The sequence below is a fragment of the Panulirus ornatus genome, chromosome 12, assembly GCF_036320965.1.
Source record: "Panulirus ornatus isolate Po-2019 chromosome 12, ASM3632096v1, whole genome shotgun sequence".
NCBI lineage: Eukaryota > Metazoa > Arthropoda > Malacostraca > Decapoda > Palinuridae > Panulirus > Panulirus ornatus.
In genome coordinates, this window is record NC_092235.1 from 63,382,185 (window position 1) to 63,405,628 (window position 23,444).

The following is a 23,444-nucleotide window of genomic DNA, read 5'->3' on the forward strand; positions in this document are numbered from 1 at the left end:
TGTCAGGTTCCTCTCGACTCTGTTCACTATTTCTTGCTTACGCTATGTCAACCTGAGACCTGATAGACTTGCTCTTCTTGTATGGGTCTGTGAGTGGTGGTGTAGGTGCGGCAGCGGGCGATAGATGGCAGCACCTGCCGATGATCACACCCGGCGAGGATCCGGAAGGGTTAGCACCTGCTTCTTTGTACTGGGTCGTGGTGCGTCCTTTATCTCGGTGATCTTCCCACCTGACACAGCTTTTCGCCTCACCCGAGGGCCTTCTGTCGCCCCGGGAGGATATCCTATCGTCCTGCTTGACGTTGCCTTGTCACCGTGGCCTTCCAGCACTTTCACATGTTACTGCAGGTATTTTGTGTGGACCTGAACATCACCTCGATTCCATCTCTACTCCCACAAGATCAACCAACACACTTCGCTTGTTGAACGATGCAAAGGATTCACGATACGAAGAGCACACTTCAGCTGAATTGGTGGAGTCCATTTGGTGTGTAGAAAGCTGTATATTTCCCTACCCCTGGGATGCAGGCGGTATGGAGGTCGAGTCCTTTGATAAATTCAGTCTTTGTTGATAGACTTGGTGACATCCGGGTTAGTATATCTTTCTGAGTCATGGGATTTGTATATGGATGTCGCTGTGTCATATATCCAGACAACCGTCTTTCCTGGCGCTGGCCAACTCAAGGCTCAGGTATAGGGATTCTTAATGGCTCAATTAAGTCCGCCTCCCGAACTTCAGATGTATGGTCTGTCAAGTTCTTAAGTGCTGTTATGTCCTGGCAAAGTAGTTAAGTGATTTGGCAACGGCCAAGTAACTAGGAGGTCAAAGCAGCTGTACTAAGGTGCCACAACTTCTCTTTCCACGATCAACGGTAACCCTACGGAGGATCAAACGGTTTCCTGTTGGTTTCCTTAACGTACAGTATGGTCTTGACTCCCACAACTCACAAACCTACGTCGCACACAACGCGCCAGTGAGAACTGGAGTGACTGTAGGACTGGTGAGCAAATGACAGCGATGTAACAACGTTGGGAAACTGTGATGGATACGAACACAGTGTGTGCAGAGTTTATCTCTGTGGAAATCAGTCTATTTCAGCTCATCCTGATGTTCATTACATCCTCCCCCTGACAGCACAAGGCCTTAATCACACACACACACACACACACACACACACACACACACACACACACACACACACACACACACAAGCTGCACCTCCCATCACCAGAAACATATCGAAGAAATTCAAGAATACGTAAATAACCACAGCACTCTATCATAATGTCCAAATACAGTTACGTCAGCTCGTAAGTTTCATTTTGTTTGTCGTTGTATTGATTGATGATTCACTTATATCACTTTAAGCATAGACAAAGTGCATTTAGAGGAAACATATTAGTTACAACGAATGTAGTAAAGTAACTGATTGTTTGCAGGTACGTTTCATCGCCCCATCGATCGACAATGAGCGCTTCCCGTATACCATTGAAATACCCGCGGGGTTAATAGGAAGTGCTACGCAGCTATGGCGTGCAGTGGGCTTTCTTGTGTACAACCGAAGTACCCCTACCTGCAGAAGGCGTACGCTTGTCTATACGTATATATGAAGAATCATGTGTGATCATAGATCACTTTGTTGAGCTTGAAAAAGTATGAACACCAACTGAACCAATGAATCTGGATCGTAATTCATACATTCAGTGACTCGATGAACACCAACTGAACCAATGAATCTGGATCGTAATTCATACATTCAGTGACTCGATGAACACCAACTGAACCAATGAATCTGGATCGTAATTCATACATTCAGTGACTCGATGAACACCAACTGAACCAATGAATCTGGATCGTAATTCAGACATTCAGTGACTCGATGAACACCAACTGAACCAATGAATCTGGATCGTAATTCATACATTCAGTGACTCGTACCCTGTTTCATAAGCTCTCAGCTCTCCAGGGAAACAGGATGGGAACTTCAGAATACGAGGGGAGCGTCGTCTAGCGTGTTCCCATAATTGTTTCTAATTCCCTTAGCGTCTCGTCAAGAATGAGGCCCCCATGGTACATGGCCACCTCGTGTTTACCACTCTCACAGTCCCTGTTCTCTGTTGACGACAAGAGGCTTATGAGATGATTACCATAAGCAAAGAATGTGAATGATCCGTGTCTGGTAATTGACAGAGACCCACCTAATTCATCACAAGATCATGGTAAGTTTTTTTTTCTATAAAGTTACGATCTGGTTAATTTATCCTCTGTGCCACACTCTGTGCTTCAACCTCACAATCTAAGTGATACTGGCAATGTTGTTGAAGTTATTACAGTCAGATGGATGAAATATTATAAACAAAATGAGGCATTATGAGAATTAGATTGTGGTTTTCGATCAAGACTCTGTGTGGAGGGGACAATTGATGTAGCTACGCCTGTTGTTTCAGATCCAAGTGGTTGGAAGTGATGGCACACATATCTGATTGTTGATACGACCGACGGATTTAAGGTAACGAATTTAGCGAGTTTTTTCCTGGAGATTTCTCGGAAGTGCTTGAAGGTGGTGAGGGTCATCAAGGAAGCGGAAGAAAATCAAGAGCGCTTTTAAGATTTGGTTTCAGTTCAGGTAGTGTGTTCGTGTACAGCTTGAGGAAGCAGATTGAGGACGTGCATAATGTATGTGATGTAACTAAGCGATTTGCAGACCCGGATGTGTGAATACGTAATACATGATAACAGTCTATATGAAATATTTTCACTCTTCATATCTGTGTGTGTGTGTGTCAGTCCACAATTTGCTTTCGAGACTATCTGCCATTTACCGTTGCACGGACAGGTTTCAAAATCGATTTCCTTGTTCCCGTTTTGGAAATGAAAAGGAGGAACTGCCTTCCTCACGTCCTTATGAGATAAAAAAAAGGGGACTAGTCTCTCTCTCTCTCTCTCTCTCTCTCTCTCTCTCTCTCTCTCTCTCTCTCTCTCTCTCTCTCTCTCTGTGTGTGTGTGTGTGTGTGTGTGTGTGTGTGTGTGTGTGTGAAGGATCTTTAATAAGACGCTACGCATCCCACTAATTAGATAATTGGTTGTCGCTGGGGCTTGTTGTCATCAGCGTCTACACATATCATTCTCCGAAGATTCCAAGCAATGAATGATGTCATTCAGAGCAGTTCCATTGATGTCGCCCATACCTGGAACATCAGGGGAGGTAGACGAACGCACCACAGGGGGCTCCCTGATACCCAATATAACCCACTCTGGCTCTGGGAGCTTTTTAACCTGAGGAGAATAAAATGTAATGCTGGAAGTCGCGCAACTCACTAGATTACAGATGCGGCGGCACCTCTCAGCGTCTCAAGAGCTGTGCTCCATCAAAGTCAGACACATGTTGGCATAGTGGCCTGCCCTGTCGTCCAGGCTGGTGTAATGAGACACGCGTGGGTAGTGTGTCAGTAGGCAAGTCTGCCACAGCTACACACCGTTGTGCAAACAAATTAAGCAGTCCTTTCCTTCCCTCTCTCTCTCTCTCTCTCTCTCTCTCTCTCTCTCTCTCTCTCTCTCTCTCTCTCTCTCTCTCTCTCAGTAGGCGAGCGGTACAAGCGGTGAGGGCTTTATGCATGCTCCACCCCTTCCATATAGCGAAACGTTCATGGAGGTACGCTTAGGATACTCTGCCTTACCCCCGCCTTTCTTCACAGCCGCACTTGCACCTCTGGCGTGCTGTGGGGATCACCGAGTTACAACTGAGGTGGTGGATGAGACCAAAAGACACATCGCACGAATAGGATATCCAGCGAGGCAAAGAAAACAGGGAAGTCTCTACGACGGTATAACAGAGGCTGTGTCCGTCACTGGAAAAGAGAAAAATGGGCGAGGTGGTTTCTGGTGAGACGTCGGTAGTCAGAAACAAACACTCGGGCCCAACGCAGCCCCGCCAGTCAACAATGTGGGTAGCGTCAGCTGTCCAAGTTGGCACACCTTCTGGGCTCTGCCGATGTCATCAGTACTTGTTTGTTTGCAATCATTTCATGACGGGCAACATCCCATGTTCAGTTGCGACTGCTTCGTGACAGACGAGCAGATAGACAGGCAGACAAATAGACAGACAAACAGACAAATAGACAGACTTCTAAGCCCTCACACACACACAAATGTACACAAAGGGTTTCCAAAATGTACTGGTTAGTTTTACTGACCATGAGATAACACAGGTCCGCCTGGGGTAAGGCCAGCATGGGTTTGATTACGCGGCAGTCGGCCCACACCCAACTCGGGTGTTCATCCTCCACTCGGAGCTGGTCGGTGGGCATACACACATAGAGGCAAAGACTCGGTACATGTATATACAAGGTTTAGAGGCGCGGCAACACGATTGTAAACCCTCTCCACATAACATAGAATTACAGTGACAGTAATCACACACACACACACACACACACACACACACACACACACACACACAAATACACACACACACACACACACACACACACACACACACACACACACACACACACATAGTAACAAATATATAACTTGACAGCACTTAATTTTCAGCATTAAATGTATAATGCATGTCAACACAAAACCACTGCAGTTCAACAAATATGCAACTTTACATCACTTAACTGTCAACCCATCACAACACAATGTATGACGTTTAAACTATAAATTTTGCTCTGTAAAACTTCCTGCACTATGCAGATATATCTACAATGAATGAGGGAAGAGTAAGGGGTGACTTGATCATAAACTTCAAGTTTCAAAATTTATCTTTTTTTTTAAGTAGATGCAGATACAGAGGTACTTTCATGTTATTAAGGTAAGGAATTCATAGAATGAATTAAGTACTGAAATTTGAAATGCTGGTAGAATACAGAAGCTTAAAAAGTGAAACTTGACAGCCACTGAAGCGCTGGATCACTACGTAGACGTCGCAAACCCTCTTGATGCTCAGGCGGGTAATGTCGGTAATATACCACCTCCCTGGTCGGTGGCTGCTTACCACATACTACCTACCAAGAGAGAGAGAGAGAGAGAGAGAGAGAGAGAGAGAGAGAGAGAGAGAGAGAGAGAGAGAGGGGGGGGGGAGGGGGCGGAGAGACACACAACAAGCAAACTTAACAAACACATTTACCAATGTCAGACTCATGAATACGCGGGCTACTGCTGCTGGCCGAGCGAGCGGCAGCGGGTGCTACTGCTGAGTGCCAGGCGGCTTAAAGTGAAGCAAAAAAAAAAGCTTTTCGTGTGCTGCCGTCAGCGGTGCACACTCCACGGGTGGAATAGGAAAAAAAAAATAAAACATGCAACGTTTGCTATTGGTCGTGGCACTCTAGCCTAGCGTAGTACTGATTGCTCTCTCTCTTGGAGTATGAAATGATTCTTTACGAACATGTGTCCTGCTTGTTTCCTCATAGTTTTGAGTGATTGATTGATCAATGCCAGTATCACAGGTTAGTTTACTGTGCCGCATATGTTCATCGTGTGAGCGATAGCGCACAGGGATTACATAGACCGCAAAAGGTCTCTGTCACACCCCAGTGTGATGATATCACATAAAGCGTTACGAGAAAACAGAAATCGGTTCGTTACATAAGATTCATTCACATACGTCACATAATCTTTGTGAAAGCGAACAACATTCATTGCACAGAAAACAACAAAAGATTTTCTTTTTTCTAGATACTGCTCAAGTCTGTACACATGAGGTAAGGTAGAACAGACATGGTCATATTCCAACACAAAGAAGTTGATCTATGCTTCCCCCTCTCTTTAGCTCGCCCACGGTGGAGAGAGGTCTTTGATCCAACCCCTGCAGAGAAGAAATGGAGGCAGTGCGTCACAGGGCTCTGCAGTCATCCTTCCCATGGATGATAGATTAACCATCCAGGCCGAGTGTGGTTGCAGGGCCTTTCGGTACCCCAGGAGAGTTTGACTATTTTGACCAGAGTCTCTACCTACCTACCGTCAAAGGGACTCGTCCGGTGGAAAAAGGTGATGCCTTGTTACGATGAATGGTGTACCTGGCTCAGACTGGGGACCTATCTATCTATCTATCTATCTATCTATCTATATAGCGTTAATGAGACGGCCTAGATTAAGGCCTCAGTTGCCCGTGCCGTCACAGCTGACGTGAAAGAAAAGATCTGAGGGTATAAAGCACTCCTGAGGGAACGCCATCTTGTATAGGAGGTGCGTTCTGTGCCATCCTGCCGTTCTGAAGGTGCGCCCTGCACCTGGACCTTCTGGAAACGACTCATTCCACCGCGGGACATGTCATCTTCATGAAAGCGTGGGAGCCGCGGGCCCTCGACTCTCATAACTTCGTCTCTTGCTGATGACCCAAGGGGAAACGGTGATCGTCTCCCTAATAAGACTTCGTTACTTTTAACATTCTTTTTCATTCTTGATTTCAGGAACGTAATATCTTTCCGCGAGTGTTGTGACTCTTGAAGAAAGTGGCAACTGGAAAATGGCGTATTTCTTATAATTTGTAAGCTTGAAGATCGTAACGCTTTTCTAGAAGACGAGTATTTCTCAAGGAAGTGGTCCCTTTACCTCTACAAGGCGGTCTGTCTACACTGACACGATGTTGCCTCCGGATCAAGACCTCCACACCTCAACGTCCCTCAGAAACGCGATAGCCTTACCTCCCGAGATCCAGCTTCTCTTTAGGAACACCATGACGTGTCGCTCCAAAAGCAGATGGCCTTCCAGAAGCGGCAGGAGCCGCCAGATGAACGTTAAATCATCGTAAGAACCATTTCGCTCTTCCATTCGAATATCCTGGACGAACTTCTCGAAAACAATATCACATCAGTTCAGGCATACGAAGGCCTTTCAGTGGCAAAATATGTTATACCCATTCGTAGCTTTCCTAAGATAATAGAAATTAAGTACCGTACAAACCCGTTTTCTTATGTCCTCAGGATGCAGTCCCATACGGGAACATTCTGGACTTTGGTGATTCCAGAAACTTAAATGTACAGATCATAGAAACTCCTGAATTTGCCTTATACCTTACCAGACACAAAGAGAAGACCTGCGGTCAACGATACAATACATGTATGATAGACACGTCTAACCACACACACATGCATTATCACACATATATATAAGAAAGGACATGATACACACCCACACACACACACACACACACACACACACACACACATAACACACACACACACACACACACACACACACACTCATAGAAACCAACACAGAAGATACAGACGCGAGCACACAACAGACTCACATCAAAAGCAGACAAGTACAGAGAGTCTTCCTGATGTAGTGGTCACCGCTACGACCCAACGCATATATCACACATCAGTTATCAAGGTGTTTCCTGACGCCACTTTGTAAGTACAAGTATTGTATTTATTTGCCTACGTCGTCTGCACCTCAACATATAAACGTGTTTTATATATATATATATATATATATATATATATATATATATATATATATATATATATATATATATATATATATATATATTACCGAGAGAGCAAACCTGATTAACATATTGATTACTTTTCTGTATAGATTAAGAGCGATTAAACATTAATTATCAGAATTTGGCGTGGCTTAAAGATCACACAAAAAAACAAGAACAAAACTGACAGAAATACAGCCCAAGGAGTGAATATTCTCAAGTGCAATGTTGATATGTTATAAAGAAACATGAAACGAAAGACACCGTATTTCTCTACGAAAGAAGAACATTTTCAGTGGATAAGATGAAGGTTAAAAGAAAGAAGGATTGAAAGCAGTCAGAGAAACATCTTTGTGTCCAAGCAAGACAGATGGCGCCGTCTGTCCATATTGGGTCACCTGTTCGTCTGTGGCGACTGACGTCAACCATCAAGCAAACATGGCCTGGACAGAACCTGTAATGAAATCTGGTTAATAACACCGCCTGATGGACTCAACTTTACACGTCGAGCAATTTCCTGAGTCTTCCCAGGGGGGTTAGAGGAAGTGGGGAGAGAACGGGTCGGGTGAGTGGAGGAGGGACGACGAGAGACAGGCAGAAGAAGGACCTGGGGTTAGGGGCAGAGAGAGAGAGAGAGAGAGAGAGAGAGAGAGAGAGAGAGAGAGAGAGAGAGAGAGAGGATGTTGTTGTGGAGGGAGTAACAACTGTGATCTTCCTTGGTTTACGTCCGTGGCACATGGGCAAAGGGTTGTAGGAACATGACTATTGTTAAGTTACCTTTTGTGACAATGACCTCGAGAGAAATTTTGACGAAGAACATGAGCCGATGAGGTAAACGCTATAGCACTACACAGAAAACAGACTAGTCATTGACAATGACTACTGTGGTGAGAAAAGAGGGGACAGAAAATGACAAATGCGTACCCTGTATAATTGGTCGAAAATAGTGGAATCTGGTGGTGTTAGAGAAGAAAACGTGGGGTTAAAGACGAGAAGAGAAGATGTATCGAGGGTGAGTAAAACGATGACACTCGATCTGTGGTTAGAGAAGTATATGAATAGTGTGTCTGTGTAGCCTTCGTGGGTACAGCGTCTAAAGTGTGTGGGCACAGTGTCTAGAATGTGTTGGTACAGTGTGCAGAGTGTGTGGGTACACTACAGAGTGTGTGGGCATTACGCACCATTTTGACCGTACAGTGCTTAGTGGGTGGATGGAGTGTGCAGGGTGTTAAGAGTGTGTGGGATACAGTGTTAAGAGTGTGTGGGTACAATGTTAAGAGTATGTGGATACAGTGTTAAGAGTGTGTGGGTACAATGTTAAGAGTGTGTGGATACAGTGTTAAGAGTGTGTGGATACAGTGTTAAGAGTGTGAGGGCACAGTGATGAGAGTGTGTGGGTAAAGAGTATAGGAGCAACTGTGAGTCGGCTGCCCTTTTTCAGGGTTGGCCCACGGCACCTGTGATGGATAGCCTGGCGGAGCAGAACGCTAGCGGATCCTTCCCATGTTTTCGTTTGTCCTCTTTGGTTGACCAGAGCTGTGAGGAGCCAGACTGTGACTGGACGACCTTTAAACGCCTCGGCTTCTCTCATTACTTCTTTTATCGTGTCGAGTGTTCGGTCAAACAGCTACAACAAGCCACAAGTAGCTCCAAGCGTTACAAGCAGTTAGGAGTGTGCGGGCGTCGCGTCGCCTCCGATCACGTGATTCAGGCTTGGCCGGGGGGGGGGGTCGTCGCCTCGGGCTTGCACGCCACTCCCGCCTCAGTGTACGCAGGTTCTAGGTCTGGTTTACGCTTGCGCAAGGTTAACACATTCATCCTTTCCTCTGTCCAAATTCTATTTGCCAACGCTGCCCTGGTAGTTAGAGAAATGACCAGTTCCTCTGTCTGAACCCGTTAACTTGGTGATTCCTCAAGTGTGTTTCCTGCGGTTTGTTTGGCCAGGCCCCTCAAGAATTTGCTCCAGTGGCAGAATTTTACAATATAGGGAAAGAGGATTAACATACCATACATGGGATCACATGGGATGAGCAGATGAATAACGGGAGATCTAATGGTCCATAAGGTTATCTGTTGGAGGTCAGTGACTCGGTAGCCGTGTTCTGAAGTCATGATTAATCATACGTGTGGTGAAGAGATAAGGTTGTAAACAAGGCACCCGCACAACCCACTCACCCAGGTCAAATACATGTAGGACGGAGAATGTATACTGCAGGGGGAATTCTATAAGAATATATGAACAGGAAAAGTTCTCTATTCTTATTGTATTGGTTTTCTACTGGGAGTAGGGGGGGGGGTTCGAATCTGAGATGGAAGGAAAGTTTACCTTCAAGACAAAAAGACTTAAGATATCTGCCTTTCCTTCTTGAACTAGGCGTACTTACTGATAATATATGTCACCCTCAATGCCACATTACTCATTTTTGCATTTTAATCACCCATCACTATTACCCGGTCTCCTGCATCAAAACTGCTGACACACTCACTCAGCTGCACCCACAATACTCGCCTCTCTTCATCATTCTTCTCATGGCCAAGCTATAGCGCGAATAATCATGCCACCTCTCGTAATTCACTCTCATTTCTACCCACATCAGACTGGGGCTTACTATTTTACACTCTTTCACACACTTCCGCAGCTCTTGCTTTAAAATCAGTGCTGTCCCTTCCTTGACTCTCGCGCTCACACTAACCCCTGACTTTATCCTTGAGACATTCCCAAGTCATTCTTCCACTTTACCCTTGAGCTTTGTTTCACGCAAACAGAACATCCAGATTCCTCTCCTCAATCATACTACCTACCTATCATACATAAATATATATATATATATATATATATATATATATATATATATATATATATATATATATATATATATATATATATATATATATGTGTATATATATATATATATATATATATATATATATATATATATATATATATATATATATATATATATATATGTATGTGTGTGTGTGTGTGTGTGTGTGTGTGCATATATTCATATCTACAAATTAGTTCATACGTCTATTTCCATGTATTTACTGGCCAACAGAGACTTTTATATTCTGTTGAGGAGATTTAGTGTCAAGTCGAGGTGGTAGTATCGGGGTTACCCCGCTGAAGGAGAGGGAGAGGGGCATCCGCCCCTCTGGCGATTAAAGGCAGCGATGCTCCTCCACGCTCAATTAGCTCTTCATCCTCCCAGCTGATGTCGTGATTATGAACCACTGGTCGCTGACGTATTTGTTTTTAGGCTGACGAAGGAATAGATGGAGGTGTGTGTGTGTGTGTGTGTGTGTGTGTGTGTGTGTAGAAAAACAAGGGGGAAGGTGATACTGCAAGAGGAAGGGGGAAAGGAAATTATATGAAATGATTTACAATTAAGTTATAGGAAAAGACTTATGTAAGTATTGCTGTTGTGGCCTGACGTCGGAATGTGCTAACGTTTAATAAAGGTTTTAAGGCAAGTATCTTACACACACACACACACACACACACACACATAGAAGAGCCACAAACTTTCCTGTTGGTGAGCATAATTTATACGTCTCACGTTTTCCTTCGTCCACCAAACTCCTCTTGCCTCTCCTGCCTCGCCAGCCACATCCCACGTCTCTTATCTCGAGGCAGCAAACCCTTCGGCAGGCTATAGGACACCAAAAGCCACCAGCCTCACGCCGTAGGCTGGTGGTGAGCGATGGCGACAGAGACGGGAAGGTAGTGGTGAAGACCTGCTCCCTCTGAAGTGGAAAGCCGTCCATGAAGGTCGGAAGGGAGATGATAAACCAGTGACTCTCTCTCACACACACACACACACACACACACTATGACGAGGTGTGGCAGGAAGATTGGACTGACTGGGGATTTTCCTACGATGTGGGACTGTGTCCGAAAGTGTATACAAAACAGAGACGATCTGGAGAAGAAAGAAAAGAACCTTTGGAGGCAAAAGTCTACAAGATCGAAAAGCTTGAGTTTACCTGCATTACGGGACTAGAGGAGTGCATGGATCCCTGGGAGAAAAAAAAGGAGATTGTCCAGCCAATCAGGCTGTCCGGTGCTGAAGGAGTAATGACAATGACTGACGATGGGAATCAAGAGGAGGAAAGATGATAATGTCCTCATATGGAGGAGGAGGAGGAGAGGCGTCGCACATCACTGACGGAAGGACTGAGACACGGATCTTTTTGCCAACTGGACGCAGTTAGCCTGAAGAAGATGCTGAACGACGCAGTAAAAAGAAGGGCAGTTCACTCAGTCTAAGAAAGAACAATCAGGGAAGTGCGAGGAGCAATGGTTGAAAGGACTCAGTGAGCTTCGAATTATTCAGGTGCGTCTCTGCTAGAGAGGGAATTACCACATATTTTCCATGATTATTCTAGTATAAAAATGTTTCAATATGATACGTTGCAATTCTGAAAAAAAAATGTTTTTTCGGATAAAAAAAAAACTGAACTATTACCTATACTTTTTCGTATTTTTCGGAGGGTAATAGATTACTAAAACCTCAATATGAGGACTATTTCTCATGCTAATTACGATTCAGGGGTTAAAATTGTTTGTAGATTGACTAAGGCATGTAATTAGATAATTACATTACATAAAGATTGTGTCATTTTTCGCTTCGTAATTTATTGGTTATCTGTCGACTATGGGGGGAAACATTAGGATAGATTTTCCTCGATCATATGAAACACAGAAGCGTTAGTGTATGTTATGTTACGATTTTGAATTAAGAAAAAGGTTTCGGGTTACAAAATACCCTGAAGTATTTAACGTAACTTTACCCCTCCGGAAAATCCCAAACCTTCACACCCCTGCCAGAATTGGCACTGTTGCCATGGTCATGCTCATCTTACCAACCCCCCACACCCCTGCTAGAATTAGCGCTGTTGCCATGGTCGTGTTTATCTTACTAACCCCTACACCCCTGCTAGAATTAGCGCTGTTGCCATGGTCGTGTTTATCTTACTAACCCCTACACCCCTGCTAGAATTAGCGCTGTTGCCATGGTCGTGTTCATCTTACTAACCCCCCCACACCCCTGCTAGAACTAGCGCTGTTGCCATGGTCGTGTTCATCTTACTAAGCCCCCACACCCCTGCTAGAACTAGCGCTGTTGCCATGGTCGTGTTCATCTTACTAACCCCCCCACACCCCTGCTAGAACTAGCGCTGTTGCCATGGTCGTGTTCATCTTACGAACCCCCCCACACCCCTGCTAGAATTAGCGCTGTTGCTATGGTCGTGCGCACATTTATGGCGCGTTAAATGGTGCTTGAGATGATATAACGGGTCAGGAAGATAACCTGAAGGCACTGAGTGGTTGAGGAGCAAGGTTAACCTCAGGTACTGGAAAGGAGGAGACGTCATAACACCGAGATAATTCAAAGGGTTCGCGTCTTGTCCAGAGATAAGGTTGCCTGAGTCATCGGAAGTCCTCTCCGGGTTCATATAGAACAGCTGTAGGTGTCAGTAATTGCGAAAATGTATAGCGAGAATGTATGTGGTCTTAGAATTTATCTTTAACACCTGAAGAAGGTGTTAAAGATTTTACGGGTTGGTTGATGAAGCTTACGTTGACGGCCTTAATGACTTTGGCAGTTGATGGGCCTCAAGCCCAACCAACCAACCAACCAACCAACCAACCGACCAGCCAACCGACCAGCCAACCAACCAACCAACCAACCAACCAGCCAACCAACCAACCAACCAACCGACCAGCCAACCAGCCAACCAACCGACCAGCCAACCAACCGACCAACCAACCAACTAACCAACCAACAAACCGTAATTCCGATAACAACATTCGTAAACTTGCTAACATTTTCGTCCGTCTGTTATAAAGAAATTTCCCCCGCTGAGGCATTTTGAGTCTGGCCGGATGTATTTCCCTTCCTCCTCCCAAAGGATCGACCTATTGCCATTTTACCCTTGAGGGGTTGTAGGTCGTATTTCTCAAAGGTGAATATTTCCCATTTCCTGTCGGAAATTCCTTCTTCGGTCTGTCTGTAAGATAGTGATTCGGTTTAGAATAAGGGGGAGGGGGAGGAGGGGAGAATTTTTTACCTTCTTATAGACTTTTGTCTTTTTTTAAGGTGGGGTTGGTTGGTAACGTGAGGGGTGTAGGACGTTGGTCCCCCATAGGCAACAAGTGGAGGAAACTGGCAACAGTTGAGGCACTGGCAAACGGTAGAGGGTGCTGTCAACGGTAGAGGGTGCTGGTAACAGTAGAGGGCACTACTGGCAACATCGTAGAGTGCTGACAACATTAGAGGGCGCTACCAACCCTTCCGCCAGTAGAGCTTTGCAGCTTTTGACCTTAAATATTATGTTGTCGATTTTCCTCCTCAAGTTTGTGGTGAATCTGAGTAATGTGTATTTACAGATAACGTCACTGATCCTGACTTAAGACCATATCACGATTCTCTTAAGGGTTGCGGGTGATTTACGACACAGTTGTACTTGACTAACACAAGAGTCTTCAAGAAAGACTGGATTATTTAACAAAAAGAAAATGTAAAATGTAATAGTCTGCTGTGAATTGTTCCGCGTGAAGGCATATTAAAGGCGTGGTGTCATTATTCAAAGGAACACAAGTACGTTTACCAACATCACAGTCACGTTGTTTTCCTCGACGCAAAATGGATCTTTATTTACAACTTTGTTGTTTGGTTCCTGGACGCGTGTTGATAACCAGCGTCACCCAGTACCACAACAGCCCCTTCCCCACTACCCGGCCATTATCTCTCACCAGAGGCTCCTCATTAAGTCAGGGTGGCGGGAGCCGCGTCCCGTGCTCTATCTCGCGCCACCACTTTACACATCTGATGGCCAGAACGTAAATATGTTTATTGCAACAACTTTCCACTTCCCCTTCCCTCCCCAGCTGATGATAGACTCTCCCCCAGTAGAGGGGGTGGACTCACCCCGGCTGATGGTGGACTCTCCCTACCTGTCAGTGGACTCTACCCGGCTGATGGTGGACTCTCCCTACCTGTCAGTGGACTCTCCCCAGCTGATGGTGGCCTCTCCCTACTTGTCAGTGGACTCTCCCCAGCTGACACTAGTGGACTCGCCCCAGCTAATGGCGTTGGCGAGTTCTCACGAACTGGTCAGACTTAGACATGGTTCCTGCTCGTCTCTAAGCATTCGTGCAGTACATCAATCAGTTCGTCTCTCCTGTTCTCGTGAACATTCGGGACGCTTTTGTTATGGGGAAAAAAAATTTACACTCGTGTTGCCTCGTCTTTTAACCTTATGTATATACTTTATACCACACATACATCACCACTCTGTTAACAACTGTGGAATAACTCTGGATTCTGTTGTTTCTTTAAGACTTCTGTCTCCAAGTTCCGGAGGTCATTCCCGTGGTCAAGCAGTCAGGGTCAAATGTCTCGCATCAGATGTTGCCTCTAGCTCAGACACCGCCACCAAGACGAACACAGACGGAGAGTATAAACCCTCCTTACTTTTGCTATTGTTCAAGGTCTGATTCACAGCAGTGGAGAGGAAAAGCAAAACATACTTCGTTTCGTATTGTGGCACCATAGTCATAGATACGAGTCAAAGAGTGCATTTCAGACGTAAAGAAGATCGTCACTCACTCAATATTGCAAGACACCAGAGGCATTACATCTGTCAAGGAACCTCAGATCATACAATATTCTGACGGTGTAAAGCCTTGGTTACGGCTGTGTTTTTCAGATGTCACAAAACAGCCTCTCCTCCTGTTCTCTCTCAGGACAAGGTCTGGGTCTCTGATATGCAATACAGATGGTGTGTAATACTCTCCCAACCCTCGTGTTTGCTAAGTCTAAGACTGAACATTAGTGAGGAGCTCGAAAGCCTCACAACACTCTCTCCTACTATGATTCCTCATTATGAGGCTGAGCACAGATGAGGAACACAACACAAAGTCATCATATGTTCCATGAATCTAACGTCGTTTTTGAGGAATACAAACCTCCTGCTACACGCTCTGCCATCCAGTGGTACTTTAGCTTAAGGACTGAGTCAGTACCGAGAAATGCATGCAAACACGTCAAGGGAAACTCCACTCCTCTGAGCCACTTGAAATGAGAGAGAGAGAGAGAGAGAGAGAGAGAGAGAGAGAGAGAGAGAGAGAGTAACTCTTGCTCATCCTGCGTTAACATAGTCCAAAGGCAGAGACGCCCGACTGGAAATAATAAAAAAAAGGAAAAAAAGGAAATGTCAAAAAGAGAGAGGAAGAGAAATCTCCACTCCTCTGATGTAAGAGTTGAGGTAAATGTGAACCCTGTGGGACGCCTTAGAAATCCCAGAGACATAGCTCATGGTGTCCTGTCCACCGTACCCATCCTAACCTGTGAGCCAGCCGCCACCTGTGGTGTGTCAAGGCAGCCAGACCCCTGGCTGGCTTTATGAGGCTGGCAACGATATTAAACTTGGACTCCACCCCTCACCCAGGGATAGAGGCAAAGACTCTGGTGCGGTCTCTCTCTCTCTCTCTCTCTCTCTCTCTCTCTCTCTCTCTCTCTCTCTCTCTCTCACGCAATCATACCTTGAAAAAAGGCGTGAGTCGGCGAACATCTTAGGGTAGCTCGAACCAACCAAAGTGAGGGCTTAGGTTACCTACGCTGCTCCTCTATGGTTACCACAGTATAACTTACCCTGGCGTCGGCACACTTCACACGGACACGCCAGCCAACCAACACACTCACCGAGTAAACTAAACTTACTCGACACTCAGGGAGTAAACTTTACTAACTTACACTCAAGTAAACTCCACTCAACTAATGCACACTCAAGTATACTTCACTTAACTTACTTTACATTCACATAGACTACACTTGATTTACTTTACACGCAAGTAAACTCCACTTGACTAACGTTGCCCAGCGTTTACTGGTAAACTCTCTTCTACCGGGAATGATTAGAATATTACATAGACATCCGGGAAACTGTAGGAATTTAGTTATCACACCATTATTTATCAGTTCTTGGAAGAGATAATGTGAATCACACAGACATATGTATGTATATATATATATATATATATATATATATATATATATATATATATATATATATATATATATATATATGTATGTGTGTGTGTGTGTGTGTGTGTGTGTGAACCAAGTATAGTAATGGTTTCTATTACCTTCATGTACCTTGGGCGCTCAAAGTTATTGCCATGACGGTTGCAGCAGGAGAGGGAATGGTAGCTTGGTGGTCCACTCGGCCAGTCTGGCACTTTAACACAACTTGGCCTGTACTGTGTTGTATACAACGGACGCCCATCCCAGGAATGTCACTGTGCCAATCTCACTTACGTGCCTCTTGGTTTTAGGATTCCTGAGTGAAATCCATTCAGATGTTTTCCCATGAATCTAATGGTTAAAAAAGAAACTATGAAGCTGTTGATATTTTCCTTTGCTAAAGTGAAAATTTAAGGATCAGAATGATGTAAAGATTTAGCAGTGACAAGATTGCCAAATAGAACATGTACACTACCGTATTCTGGTTCAGAAAATGTATTGAATCTCTTTCTAAGATTGAAAATTGGTAATATACACCACCTTGACGAGCAAAATAGAGCTGACTAATGTTAAAAGTATGGCGACAGACAATTCCATTTTTTTTGTCTATATCTACCGCATACAAATTCTTCTTTGTCTCTAAGTTTTTCTCACACACAATGTTCATAGTAAAGACTTGATCCACGCATCCTCTGCCACTCTAAGAACTCATTGTTCCTCCCCAATATGATGCCCTGAACATGCCTTCACTCTTTCAATCACTACTCTCCCATACAACTTACCAGTTACACTCAACAAACTTATACCTCTGTAGTTTGAACACACTGTCTCCCTTGCCTTTATACAGTGGCATAATGTACAAATTCTGCCAATGCTTAGGCGCCTTACCATAGTCCATACACACATTGAAAATACTAACTATCCAGTCAACAACACAGTCACCCCATTTCTTAAGAAAGTCGACAGCAATGCCTTCACATCAGCCGCCTTGCCACATTTCACTTTACGCAAGAGTTTTACCACCTCTTCTCTCTTCATCAAACCACTTTCCCTGACTCTCTCACTTCGCATAGCTCCTCCACCCGAACACCCTACACTTGCCTCCCTATCATCAAACACATTTAACAATCCTTCAAAATACTCACTCCATCTCCTCCTCACCTCATAACAACCTGTTACCACTATTCTCTCTCTTCATCAATATTCCCATTTGATTTCTCACGGTATTGATCTCCTTCAGAAAAATTTTGCTCTCCCTGAAGTTTACTGATAATCGTTCACCTCAACTCTCATTTACCCTCTTTTTCAAACCCTGCACCTTCCTCTTGACTTCCTGCCGCTTCCTCTTGTACAACTCCAAATATTTTGCACTCCTTCCTTGTAAGTACCGCCCATATATTTCTCTTTTCTCTTTCACTTGAATGTTTACTTCGTTATCCCACCATAAAAGAATATGCACAAAGAATGAGGTTAAAAAGAACTGCTCATATGTTTGTAGACCATACTCTTAAACGTAGAGAATTTATAGAAGTGACGGAAGGACGAAAGCAAGAAGAGAATTGGACAGTGTTGCTGTTCGAGGAAACAAGGTAATGGTCCATCCTCTTGTGGTTGGTCTCCACATAGAAACCATGGTAAACAGCAGTCAAACATGTGCTACTGGTCCAAGCTATAGTAAGACAATAATTGAATCATCTTTTGCTATTAATATATCCTGTCATGTTGTTGATTCTTTTGTTTAAAACTGCTGTTACCTATGTCAGGTCTCCACCAGAATCGATTTATTGGTAAGTATTCTCCTGTTATTACTTCACTTAGGGCATAAGAGTGTCCTAGTTCAATTTCTAACATTGAGAGTCACCATATCAGATGTACATAACTTGATCAATTCTCTTTCAGGGGAGCCCCGCTGGCGAGAGCTGGCATCGCGAGGTGGTGCGCTGGTCATAAGAGAGATGAACCTCAACAGAGACTTTCAGTCTTGGAGGTAGATACCACTCGAGGAAGTCCTCCATTCCCCTTAGTGAGGCACGGCTTGTGGCGTGCAGTGAGGCACGAGTGATGCAGTGAAACAGACTTTCACGAGTGATGCAGTGAAACAGACACTCGTCCCTGCACTGCTATACGTGCACTCCAGCGTTTCATACACGATTCTGATACCATGGACTCTCTCAAGCAGATAACCATGGGTGTGTCCTTACAGTGAATGTGAGGGAGTTGGATAATGTGGCCAGGCTTGAACGGTGTTGAACCCTCTGACCCAGTTACCCAGAGGCAGTCTGTGTTCAACTGTCAAGAGTGTTTTCCTTCCGTATATCCGTGAGGTGTGATACCGGAAAACTTGTTGATATTTACTGTGTGTGTGTGTGTGTGTTTCCTCAAGACGTAAAGAGACCCTGGTCTGAAAACTCGTTTTCTAATTACCGTAATGGAACATGTCGGACAACAAGTGAGCGTTGGATGAAGACGATTCAAGTGGCCAGTCAGTGTGAAGTGGAAATTGCTACAAGATAACGTGTGTCCCCTTCATTGTCAGTGACACGGGAACTCCTCCTCCACCACCACTTGCTGTGTATACTATTTACGTGTTCCGTGCAAGATCGATGTACCTTGATTAGACAATGTATCTTATACTGTCTCTCTGAAAAAAAACAACTGTGTTTAGATATAATATATAAACAGTATATATAGGTAAATGCATTGTAAATATTAGTGTAAATCCCTAGTCTTTAGAAAAATAAAGATATTGAGAGAAAATGGGACATGTATATTTGCTGCGGCGAAAAATATTTTTTAGACACAAAAACCGAAAAATATTATAAAGATCAAGAAATAGTTGCCTCTGCCTCTACAGCCGTAATATATTATCACCTAAACTATTTCCTATAACCAAACTGCCTTCTGGAATAGGCAGATCACATCACGTTATTATCAATACAAAAGGAAAAGTGTGAGAGGAAAATCAATCCTATTCATTCGTCTCGCCTTCGCGTGTGTCGCAGACGCCCGACGCCCAGCACCCAGCGCTGTGAGGGGCCCTAGACATGGAGTGGTCGACGGCAGCCACTACGGAGACCCCTACGGTCATGACGGCCGTGCCCAGCGCCGACGTCTGGGGCCTGACCTACTCGTCTCTCCCACCCTACCTCACCCCAAACGTGTCAGAAGGTGAGATACATAACCTCTTATTCACTGAATATGTTATCAAAGAGTCTTAATGAGACCTGTGGAAGGATTTGAGCAGCTGTGTAAACCAGTCTTCATCACTGTTGGAAACTTGGGGCTCCACAGACCTAGTATGGGACACAGGTGTTCAACTACAGGTGTTTCTTTAGTCTAATGACTATTCTTGCCTTCCCTCACTCACATGGTATGACGCGGGGAAGATATGACAGGCACTCACAAAATCTGAAGTTACAGGCATACAAATATAGGTAAGTTACAGAAATGGGAGTGGGTCCCCATGCAACTGATAAGAATAGGCAAATTACAGGATGGTTCAGTACAGTAATACATGAGGTTACAGAGACGGTCCGAGGGCTACATACATCTTAATGACAGAGTTATTATGACTCACAACTATGGACACTGGTGACATACGAACCAAGTGACAGGGGAAGGTTGAAAGGCCCTAGGTGTTCATAACAAACATACATCACGCCACAGGTAAGATCAGTGCATCACACATCTCTATTGTCACCATAGATCATCTTCCATGGGTCTCCTGCAGCTTCATGGTTCGGCGTCATCCAGTTCCAGGGAATTAACGGGTTCCTCGGAGTGAAATGTTCCTTAATGAAACTGTTTTCCCTTTCGTCCTTTGACCATGGTACAACCTCGCCATATATAACTTTTTACCTGCGCCTTTACCACGAGCAGGAGTCTAGTAAAGCCTATCACACACACACATATATGTATGATATATATATATATATATATATATATATATATATATATATATATATATATATATATATATATATATTTTTTTTTTTTTTTTCACTGCTTCTAACAACTTTCCTCCCACACCATATATTCTTAATACCTTCCACAGAGCATCTCTATCAACTCTATCATATGCCTTCTCCAGATCCATAAATGCTACATACAAATCCATTTGCTTTTCTAAGTATTTCTCACATACATTCTTCAAAGCAAACACCTGATCCACACATCCTCTACCACTTCTGAAACCACACTGCTCTTCCCCAATCTGATGCTCTGTACATGCCTCCACCCTCTCAATCAATACCCTCCCATTGTAAGGCATGTGTACGTGTAGGAAGAGAGGAAAGTGATTGGTTCTCAGTGAATGTAGGTTTGCGGCAGGGGTGTGTGATGTCTCCATGGTTAATTTGTTTATGGATGGGGTTGTTAGGGAGGTAAATGCAAGAGTTTTGGAAAGAGGGGCAAGTATGAAGTCTGTTGGGGATGAGAGAGCTTGGGAAGTGAGTCAGTTGTTGTTCGCTGATGATACAGCGCTGGTGGCTGATTCATGTGAGAAACTGCAGAAGCTGGTGACTGAGTTTGGTAAAGTGTGTGGAAGAAGAAAGTTAAGAGTAAATGTGAATAAGAGCAAGGTACTAGGTACAGTAGGGTTGAGGGTCAAGTCAATTGGGAGGTGAGTTTGAATGGAGAAAAACTGGAGGAAGTGAAGTGTTTTAGATATCTGGGAGTGGATCTGGCAGCGGATGGAACCATGGAAGCGGAAGTGGATCATAGGGTGGGGGAGGGGGCGAAAATTCTGGGAGCCTTGAAGAATGTGTGGAAGTCGAGAACATTATCTCGGAAAGCAAAAATGGGTATGTTTGAAGGAATAGTGGTTCCAACAATGTTGTATGGTTGCGAGGCGTGGGCTATGGATAGAGTTGTGCGCAGGAGGATGGATGTGCTGGAAATGAGATGTTTGAGGACAATGTGTGGTGTGAGGTGGTTTGATCGAGTGAGTAACGTAAGGGTAAGAGAGATGTGTGGAAATAAAAAGAGCGTGGTTGAGAGAGCAGAAGAGGGTGTTTTGAAGTGGTTTGGGCACATGGAGAGAATGAGTGAGGAAAGATTGACCAAGAGGATATATGTGTCGGAGGTGGAGGGAACGAGGAGAAGAGGGAGACCAAATTGGAGGTGGAAAGATGGAGTGAAAAAGATTTTGTGTGATCGGGGCCTGAACATGCAGGAGGGTGAAAGGAGGGCAAGGAATAGAGTGAATTGGAGCGATGTGGTATACCGGGGTTGACGTGCTGTCAGTGGATTGAATCAAGGCATGTGAAGCGTCTGGGGTAAACTATGGAAAGCTGTGTAGGTATGTATATTTGCGTGTGTGGACGTATGTATATACATGTGTATGGGGGGGGGGGGGCCATTTCTTTCGTCTGTTTCCTTGCGCTACCTCGCAAACGCGGGAGACAGCGACAAAGTATAATAATAAAAAAAAAAGATAATATATATATATATATATATATATATATATATATATATATATATATATATATATATATATATATATATGTACTGCAGCCGTAAAAAATGTTGACTTCATTTTTGTAGAAATTAAAGATAAGCTTCGTAAGACAGTAACAGCTGGACTAATTTATAGGCATCCAGCACTGACACCAGAGGAAGACGAGGGATTTTATTTATCAGTTACCAGAAATTTATAATGAACATTTGCTTAATAGTGCCCTCATCCAAGTAGTCAAGAAACCCACTTGCGACGAGAATGTATCAAGTTCAGCTCTAACCACAGATGAGGATCTCATTAATAATGCTGAAGATGGAGGAAATATATATGCAAATGATCACGGACAAATCATTTTTGAGGTCACTTTCGACGCTGCATGTAATGTTGGTCAACCTGACAGTCGCCAGTGAGTCTGCTACTCATTGGCACATCTACTGCTTTGAAAGTTTCACTGGAGCTTTCCAATGTTATATTCATATCGTTTCATTGACCATATCAACCCAGATTTCCCTCTCAAAAGCAATGCCAAGATCTTTGAAATTTGCCAAGTTTAAAATCACCAAATTTTTTTGGGCGACTGGGTTCCACGAGTAAAATTTTTCATTTTAGTTATTTTTGGCAGTGTAAACACCACTAGAACCCTTGTGCGTTTCTATCTATAGCCAAGAGCTCTTAAACCCAAGAAGTATAACACTTCCCTTCCCCCTTGTTGGGTAAGTGGTTGTTGGGCGGCCCACTGGTAACTATGTAAGCTCCCTAAAAGGGTATCGAGCAACGGTAGATGAGTCTCTCGTAGAAGACGTCAAAGCTGGGCTGACCAGTAGCCTCGGCCCTTGCCATTTTGCCCGAACTGTGAAAAACATCCAGGTCCCCTCACAGACTTCGCACCTCAGGACAGAATACCCTGGAAGGTGTTGGGTGGTAGCCGTGGTCTGCTGAGGAATCTTACGGGCGAAGGCGAGGTCGGGATCAATCCGGGTCGTCAGCAAGGTGTGTGTGTGTGTGGGAGGGGAATCAGAAGTGGCACGTTGGGATCCAGACCGTATCCACTAAGTAGTTCCGGGACTCGAGCGGTGTTGTCGGGAGAGCTGGTAATTGGAGCTAGTAAGTTAACCGCGAGTTTCAACGGAGGGGAACTCGATGCTGAAATGAGTGAAGGGTGCGAGGACTTACGTAAACAGAATTTTAGAAGAGCGACAAGTTTTCCCGCCTGACCCTTGAATACCTGAGAAACATCATCTCTAACCTGTCCTCACCTGAGATCACTTGAGGCTGCAGTCAGTAACAGATACAGATGCAGTAGAACACGTCAATAAAATACCGAAATGAACCACTCAATCTCAATCACATTTCTACGCCTATCATTATTCCCTCAATGGGACCAGCTTCATAAAGACATAGAAAGTGGCTATCTAAAACGCTAACCTTACTAGCTGGTAGTAATTTCCACCCTAGCATATTGACAACAAACACTTGACTGAGAAACTAAGAGAAAAAAAATCAACTTACACC

At 44.3% G+C, this 23,444-nt stretch overlaps 1 protein-coding gene across 3 annotated transcripts in view; it reads left to right on the top strand.

The window, feature by feature from the left end:
- The window catches only part of LOC139752130 (orexin receptor type 2-like), a 238,320-nt gene that overhangs the window by 149,810 nt on the left and 65,066 nt on the right, over window positions 1-23,444 (top strand). For all 3 annotated transcript variants that reach the window (XM_071668048.1, XM_071668049.1, XM_071668050.1), the window contains one exon: window positions 18,374-19,642. In XM_071668048.1, coding sequence (XP_071524149.1) covers window positions 19,519-19,642 — 124 coding nt within the window. In that variant the 5' untranslated portion in view covers window positions 18,374-19,518. The remainder of the gene's footprint in view (window positions 1-18,373; window positions 19,643-23,444) is intronic.